This window comes from Mus pahari, chromosome 15, assembly GCF_900095145.1.
Source record: "Mus pahari chromosome 15, PAHARI_EIJ_v1.1, whole genome shotgun sequence".
Lineage (NCBI taxonomy): Eukaryota > Metazoa > Chordata > Mammalia > Rodentia > Muridae > Mus > Mus pahari.
Genome location: NC_034604.1, coordinates 37,481,583 through 37,490,233, shown reverse-complemented (window position 1 = coordinate 37,490,233; position 8,651 = coordinate 37,481,583). Strand labels below are relative to the sequence as shown.

At 40.8% G+C, this 8,651-nt stretch overlaps 2 protein-coding genes across 4 annotated transcripts in view; one reads left to right on the top strand and one right to left on the bottom strand.

Moving 5' to 3' along the window:
- Positions 1-1,033: 1,033 nt before the first annotated feature.
- On the top strand, positions 1,034-2,789 carry Gpr151 (G protein-coupled receptor 151). Its single transcript, XM_021215063.2, has one exon. The coding sequence runs from the start codon at positions 1,067-1,069 to the stop codon at positions 2,333-2,335; it is 1,269 nt and encodes a 422-aa protein (XP_021070722.1). The 5' UTR covers positions 1,034-1,066; the 3' UTR covers positions 2,336-2,789.
- A 2,282-nt stretch (positions 2,790-5,071) lies between these two features.
- The window catches only part of Tcerg1 (transcription elongation regulator 1), a 58,311-nt gene continuing 54,731 nt past the window's right edge, over positions 5,072-8,651 (bottom strand). Inside the window, exons 21-23 of one of the 3 annotated variants that reach the window (XR_002381045.1) lie at positions 7,303-7,403; positions 6,377-6,470; positions 5,077-6,112 (exon numbers count right to left, since the gene is read on the bottom strand). Coding sequence is in view for 2 of the 3 variants with exons in the window: in XM_021214173.2 (XP_021069832.1) it covers positions 5,911-6,112; positions 7,303-7,403 (303 nt within the window). In the remaining variant the exon portion in view is untranslated. Of the gene's footprint in view, positions 6,113-6,376; positions 6,471-7,302; positions 7,404-8,651 lie in introns of all 3 variants that reach the window. The other 2 variants (XM_021214173.2, XM_021214171.1) reach the window with 2 other exon arrangements.

Sequence of the window (8,651 nt, the reverse complement as noted above, 5' to 3'; positions counted from 1 at the left end):
TGTGTGTGTGTGTGTGTGTGTGTGTGTGTGTGTGTGTGTGTGTGTATAGAGGCATGTGTGTCACAGGGCCCATGAAGGGCAGACGACAACTCTAGGGAGCCAGTCTTAAGTCATTAGGGCTTGCAAAGCAACAACTTTTTATCAGCTGTGGCACTTGCTGGCTTTTCAACTTTAAAAATGGTACTTTCTTTTCAAATCTCTTAAATGTTTTCAACATTAAAAATTCTGAAAAGCCTAATCTATCATTTAGTCTCATTACGCCATTCACTGAAGTCTTACTAGGATATAAACCAGTTTAGAGTTCGAAAGTACCTCGAGAGAATTTATAATAAACTGGAGTCATCCATATTTGGATTTAAAAATACTCTTCCAACCTTTTCACTATCCAGCTGTGCTCACTATCAGCCAGTTGTTCATGGAACTGATGTGGTAGTGAGGGCTGGGAAGAGGAATGCTCCTGTCTGCAAAAGGAAGAGAACAGAGAGCGCACTGAGTCCTAAACGTGTGGTCTCACAGTAGCATCAGCAACACCCCATGAGAACTTAAGAGAACAGACTCTAGGCCCCGTCTATACAGACTACATTAAGCTATGAGGAGATCCTGATGCATATAAAAATTCAAAGGACTTGAATCAGCTGTAGTCTACTGAATTAGACAGGTCTGTACTTAGAAATCCATTCAAGAGTTTAGAAGTAACTGAAAACGATTCTCCCCTCCCCTGCCTACCCTCACCCCAGGGGAACATCCCTACTGACTTGTTTCTCCTCATTTATCATTTATGGGAATGTGTTATCCCTTTATGGGGCTGGTACTTAGTATTAGACTTGCTAATGAGTCCTATCAACACACTCCTGCTGCCTGCCATTCCGTGCACTTACAGGTATTCTGTGTACAGCAAAAGGCTCAGCAGCCAGCTTCCCACTGTCAGCTGACCAGCAAAGGGAGGGTCCAGAGGTGTCTTCAGTGTGGATGATGACAGAGGATTTTTCTTTTATGCAAAAGAGCTAGAGGGAGAGTGAGAGAGACTAACCTAAACAAGAAGCTACCATCTGCAGGGAGGAGCTGGATGGGAAAGGCAATGCTGGCAGCTAGGTTTGCCGACACCAATTCCAGCAACATGAACGAGTCGTTTGTCCGCCTCCACTTTGCAGGAGGCTACCTGCCGTCTGACTCCAAGGACTGGAGGACCATCATCCCATCTCTCTTGATGGCTGTGTGCTTGGTGGGCCTCGTGGGAAACCTATGTGTGATTGGCATTCTCCTTCACGGCGCTTGGAAAAGAAAGCCATCTACGATCCATTCCCTGATTCTGAATCTCAGCCTGGCTGACTTCTCTCTCCTGCTCTTCTCCGCGCCTGTCCGAGCTACAGCATACTCCAAAGGCGTCTGGGATCTCGGCTGGTTCATCTGCAAGTCCTCTGACTGGTTCACCCACGTGTGCATGGCAGCCAAGAGCTTGACATTTGTTGTGGTGGCCAAAGCCTGCTTCACGTATGCAAGTGACCCAGCCAAGCACTTGAGTATCCACAGCTGTACCATCTGGTCAGTGCTGGTGGGCATCTGGGTTGTAGCCAGCCTGCTTCCCTTGCCAGAATGGCTCTTTAGCACCACCAGACGCCACGCAGGTGTGGAAATGTGCCTCGTGGATGTGCCAGCTGTGGCAGAAGAATTCATGTCCATGTTCGGGAAGCTCTACCCTCTGCTGGTGTTCTGCCTTCCTTTACTTCTGGCTGGCTTTTATTTCTGGCGAGCTTATGGGCAATGTAAAAAACGAGGTACGAAAACTCATAATCTGAGAAACCAGATGTGTTCAAAGCAACTCACGGTGATGCTGCTCAGCACCGCAATCATCTCTGCTCTTCTGTGGCTTCCGGAGTGGATAGCCTGGCTGTGGGTATGGCATGTGAAGGCTGGAGGGCCGATGCCACCACAGGGTTTCATAGCCCTGTCTCAAGTTCTCATGTTTTCCATCTCCACAGCAAACCCTCTCATTTTTCTAGTGATGTCTGAAGAGTTCAAGGCAGGTTTGAAAGGTATATGGAAATGGATGATAACCAAAAAGCCTGCAGTTACTTCAGAGGTTCAGGAGGCACCAGCTGGAAACACAGAGGCCCTTCCTGGTAAGGCTCCATCTCCAGAGACCCAAACATGCATTCTAGACACAGACAGACATGGCTCTCCTGACGACAGCAAAGAGAAATCTGATAAGGTGGTGGTTCCCATCCTCCCTGATGTGGAGCAGTTTTGGCACGAGAGGGATGCTGTCCCTTCAGCACAAGACAATGACCCTATGCCCTGGGAACACGAAGGCCAAGAGACGGAGGGCTGCAATTAACAGACTTAAGTTTCAAAGAAAAGAAGATTGTCGTTTCTGTGTTTACTGGTACCACTGCTTAGCAATATTGGTGAAGTAAATTGCCATTAGAAATTGCAAAGATTTCTGTTTTCAAACTATAGAATCTGGTAAGTAGAATGGCATGTAGTAATTATGCTTCAGAACTAAACTCCGTCTAAAGAAATCAAGTGAAGTGCTATGTAAAGAAAACTTTCAAAGTGATTATAGGGCTCACAGTGACATCCCCCAGGGTATCCCTTAAATCTAGCCCTGTACTACACTGGCTGGAGTAGTTTATCAGACTGAGCCAATGTACTGTTTCTTCCTGAAGCTGCTAACCTCAATGTACCAGCAAGTTATATTTCACCTAAGCATAGCTCAAAATCTGTATCTCCTTTGGCTTTTTAAAACTGTAAATTTCACTTGTAAATTCTCTTCACTTGCTTAATAAATGTTAATTTACTTGACATAAAGTTCATATAGTTTTCTTGAGTAAAATTTACAAAGACAATGAATGCTTTCTTCTATTCTGCACTAATTTCAAAGCATAGCTATATGGGGCCCAAGTTTGAGTAAATTCAAGTCTTACCTAACAGTATAAAAGCTGTCTCAGTCTTTAAAAATCCACCTGAAGGGGCTTTTTATTCAATGTCTGAGAACATTAACAACCTAACATGACATTATCTATTGTAATGGGGAACTGTCAAACATCCCTTGTCTTCCAAAATAAGAGTATTTTTCTACAAGCTGAAGTGTATTCTCCTTGATCTCTCTCCTCTCAAGACTGTAAGCAGAAGCTAGTGATACAGCTATTAACTATTGATTAAAGGCAAGCATAAAGCATTCGCTGGGGGCTTTTCTTAAGTATCATCAAACTTGAACCCTAAACTTTAAAATATGACCTGCGTAAAGCAATCAAGCTTAACAAAATGTGGAAAAGCACGCACACAACAAAGAGAAACCCCAGCAGACAGATGACTGGGACTTGGTGAGAAGAGAATAATCACAAGGACAATGCGAGGCAAACAGCGGTAAGTAAAAGCATTCTGAGTTCCTAGCCGTGGAAAACTTGGTAGCAGACCACAGCACATCCAGTAAAATGTGACCATGCATTTCTCTCCCCTCTGGACATAAAAGGCAGCATTATACACACGCACCATTCTTAACTGCTTGTTAATGGTATTCTGGGAATTTCCACTGCTCAGCTAAGAAAAATTCAAAGCAATGAAGATATGCAGAATATTCTGTACAGTACAAAGTACCGCCATTTATAATGTTGTCTTGGAATTATTTTACTATAAAAGATTGCGGCTTTTTCTTTTTTTTTTTTTAAAGCTGCCTTCTTTTTCACTTGTTTTGCTACAAATTGCATTTGAAGATCTCACATTCAAATAAATAGTTTAGCCCAAGGAATCCAAAATAACTGCTTTGTTGAATGCAGTTACATGAGGGGTTGCTATTGAAACCGAAAAGCAGAGGAAGCAGGCTTTTGTTTTCTATCCACATAACAGCGAGTCCAGTGTAAGCTTCCAGTATATGACAGCTTGTAAAGAAGTAAAAGCAATGCTTTATTTTTGATTAGAGACTTAATTCTGCTTGTGTCTGGAGTTATCATCTCAAAACCACCACTCAGAACAAGAGGGCTTTATGAGGTGGCCAGACGACCATGTCCCAGGTTCCTGGGTAAGCTGCAGATACTGGAACAACGTATTATAACAAATCATTCATTAAAAACACGATAGTCCTGATCTCATCCATCTCCTTAAAACATCTGCAAGGGAAAAGCCGGCTCACTCCCATGAAAACCCAGACAACTGATGTCAAAGTGGGAAAGACATCTCAAATTTCTGGACTCTTTTCTATTATGACAGGATGCAGCGAGCATGGAGACACTACCATGTGGAACTCAGAATAATAAAAGGCTTTAGGGAGGCCAGAAAGCTTCCAATTTGCCTCCTTTATAAAAGTAAATTTCTAAGTGGGAGTGGGAGGATACAAATAATGTTTACAACTTTCACACTTTCAACCCTAGTCTGCTCCATTAATACCATCTTGAACATGTGTGATTTCTATGACTAGATTTATGTTAATAAGTAGTATGGATGTGAATGTGATGGGTCAGTGGGTATTCCTCTTTCTAGGCTCTGTGGCCATCATAAAGCATGGGAGACAATGGGGAAGATACTAACATTGAGAATCTTCCCATGTGCCTTACCTATTATGTGGCACTTTGCTAAGGGCAACAGAGGATTCATACATACTCACACCCAAGGCACTGGGGAGGGGTGCAAAGCCAGAAAAACTTAGCTAAGTGTCAGAGGTAAGTTCAAGGCGTGACACATGACAGGTAGAAAGGACGTCCAAAAGATGCAAACCTTTGATATGCTAGAAACACAAACAACTACAATATTCTTGCTATTAATTAACAGGTAGAACTAAAAGACTCTAACTATACACACATATAAACATACACACACATACAGGCACATAAAAGAAAGAAAGGGAAAATAGGCTTTCTACAAAATTTCTTGTCTTTTATATTAGAAATAGAGTATTATAGTCAAGCCTTTAAAAACTATATTCTAAGATTTAGTTGTCTCAAATATCACATGCTTTTTTCAAAACAAAACAACAAAAAAACCAATGACCCAAACAACCAAGCAAACAAAAAATAAAAAACAGGTCTAAGAGTTTTTAAAAAATATATTGTGTAACAATAATCATTTACAATCCACATATATAAAAGGGTTGGTTTATTGTAGTTCAAATACATAAATTCAACATTCAAACATCTTAAAATTAAACTTTTTAGAAACAAAAGTTCAAACATTCAAACAGGAGTAGTTTACAGGAACACCCAGAAAGGGAGTTTTGTTGTCTAATTGAGAATATTGGTAGAGATCATTCAGTGGAGAATAAAGAATGTTTAAGCCAGGATTCCATTCTGGCCAACATGTTAGTTATGAATGTGGTTCATACCTGAGAAGAAGTTACTAAATACATCTTCTCCTGGGGTAAACAAGACTTGGCCTATAACTCCAGAGGGGAGAATCAAAGCACATACGTGAACAAACACAACTAAACTGCTCTTTAGAGACAAAGGTAAAAGTACGTCCATTATAATAGTCATAGTCTCTGGAAGAATTCAATTCAGTGTTTTCTCTTTTACCCGCTTAAAAAACAAAATCAAAAACAAACTCCAACTTCAGTTTTTCTGGAGTCTGTGGTATTTCCAAGCTCCTACCACAAATTCTCCTGTCTTGCTGAGTAACACTGCTAGTAAGAACACCACCAAGTCACTGGCTTCCACACCTTATAAAAGGATGATTTTTAGCTTCAAGATTTTAAATTTACTAGAGACAGCCTATATTTGAGTATGTATGTCAGTCATGCCACACAAAGAAAAGCATTAAATATTTTCAAAGTGTTCTGTTCCGAGACTGCCCACAATTGCTTCTCCTTCTGTTCAGGTGGTTTTGCAATAGGTTGACTAATGCATATATGTAAAAACCTGAAAATTTGGCTCATGCAAGCATTTTTCAATTAACAGCGAGCCCGTGGAAGGGTATTTAGAATTATTTTGTTGATCGTCTAGTGGGCTCTGATGCTGTGGGAGGTGGGGGTGGACCTCGGCGATCCAGGTCATCAACATAGGCCACGATCAGCTTCCTCCTCTCCTCTGGCACACAGTCCAGTACTAGATACCGTTTGTCATTCTGCAGAATCTTTTCTACATCTTTCAGGTGCTGGTCAGACTCTTGGATTAGCTTTTTGGATCTGAAATAAGAAAAAAAGCACAAGAATTACTGACTGCTGTTCGCTGGTCTTGCAGAAATGAGCTGGAAATGTCCATCTAGTTCCTAATTGTGTTTCCACTTTTTTAAAGAAAAATTTCACTGCAGCAGTCACCTTTGTAAATCGCCTCAGCAAAGACTCCAGGGAGTGAAAGGGCCTCAGAAGCTGAATTACCCTCCCACCCCTACTGGTGGTCCCTCCAGATCAGGGCTGAGGGTGGGTAGGTAAATCTTGCCCGTGCTGTACCTGTTCTGTGGATGAACAGAGGACTTCAGTCTGCGGGGCTGCCAATCCCAGCATCTTTCACAAGCTTTCACTTTCACATCTTTCACTAAATTAACTATAAAAATGTAGAAAGAAGTCTTACTTCACATCTAATTTAAAAGCCCAAGCTGATGCAAAACATTAAGGATCCTGACCAAAAAATCCAAATGACAAAACACCTACGGAGCACACCCTCAGCACTATCTATCCTCCCGTGCACACCCTTCCTTCCTTCTTCCTTCCTTCCTTCCTTCCTCAAAGCTGTCTTTTAAAGGAGGAAATGCTGGCGCATGAAGCCTAACTGATCTCCTGCACACAGACTATAGGCCATGCCAAAATGTTTTCCTGGTGAAAGGTTACTAGTGGTGATGGACCACTGGGTGTGCGACACCAAAACCTTTTTTAAGGGCTCTGCTTTTTAATCTTTTTAAAAAATAAGTGTATCCAGCAACTCCTTTCCTGTTGGAGGAAAATTATTTTTCTGCCTTAAGAAGATGAATTCAGGCATTCATGGTCTAACCCCACTCAGCAGTCTTCAGAGGAGGCAAAGATTAAGTTGTTATAGTGAAGAATTAAAGTCTCTTTGTGAATTACAATTCTTAAAGAGTTGAGAGGGTCCTCAAAAAAGAAAAAAAAAAAAAAGCAGTGAAGTAAAAATAAAAGTGTATTTTAAAAACTGGATGTACATAACACAAAATGAGAATTGACATCTGGGCCCTTTCTTTTTAAAAAAAAAAAAAAAAAAGAAGTGCTGTGGAATGGCCTGTATCTGCCCTTGAGGAAAGCTGGCATCTTCTGACTCCTAAAATTAACACTGTCAACATGTGTGTGAGTGAAAAGTATGCTCTGGCCATTAGAGTACAGGCTAGGAGACAAGAGCTGCCAGTGGGACACCGGACTGCACCTACCTGTATGTAATGAATTTGGTCTCTTTCAAAAGTGTCCTGAAGTCAGCTTTGGCAGTGATGTATTTGTCTCTGATGTATTCTTCAAACTCCCTTTGTTTTTTCTGCAGAGATGGGAAAAAGTAAGATTAAAAGGGAAGCACACAAACTCTAAAACAACTTCTTTATTAACGTCACAAACCATTGAGTCCTGTAGTAAAATTCAAAACAGAAAAAGACAAAGCAAGGATATGTCCTTTCTGTAAAACTTACTGTAGTGTATAACATGCAAAGTACATCTTTAAGGAAAAAGTAAGAATAGAAATATTCTAGCTGAATATGAAAGCTTGCTATGTGTACTCCACTGTTCAATGGTCTGCAGGGTCATCTCCTTCAGTCTCCATAGTGTCCTCAGGAGGGAAGCAGAAATGAGAAACTAAGGACCAGGTACTTATTTCCTATAAAATATCTATCTTCAAGCAAAGAACAATGAGACACAAGAGTATGGACTTACAAAGCAAGCATGCACATACTGAGCATTTAGCTTCTGTACACACCTTGCTATCAATTCCCTAGAAGCTGTCGGGTAAATTAGAAACTGACAGTGGGTCTCAGCTACCAGTCCATCACTTTCCCAGTCATACATATTTTGTAGTCCACACATTAAAAATTCAACTAAGTAGAGCTGAGTGAGGTCTGAGAAAGGTAGCTTTATGGGCTTTTTCAATGTCAGACCTAGAGATGCCCATCAGTGACAAAATGACAAGTAAAAGCCAAAGGGATAGAACAGATTATGGTAAGCTATTCTTTTTGGTATTATTCTATATATGATATTAAGTAAATTTGTTTCCTACACAGGAAGTCAGAGTGCAAGAAATGGACTCTTTTAACATCACACGCGTTAAGAGATTCTGCTACTCTTAAATCTCCTCCCCAAGAACTTAGGACCGCTGACTGTTTTGCCAGTGTGGCTTAATAGGGAGGTGCTTTGACAGCTTAGGACCACTTGCTAGCTGAAACGACTGTAGTCTCATTCAATTGGTAAAATCCTTAAACATAAACCCAACCCTTAAATTCTAAGCTTTAGATTACTACTTCCTTATTACTACAGGGAGCACAATTTTAAAAAATATGTTCTTAAAAGTCAGACATGTGATGCATGCCTTTAATCCCAGCATTAGAAAGGCAGAGGTAGGTGGTATGTGAGTTCAAGGCCAGTCTGGTCTACAAATCAAGTTCAAGGTCAACCAGGGCATTTACAGAGAAACTCTGTCTTGAAAAACAAAACAAACAAATAAAATGTACTTAAAATCATGGTTTACATTTCACATACTTTAATGCAGTACACTTAAACTGACCAGTTTTTTTGGTTG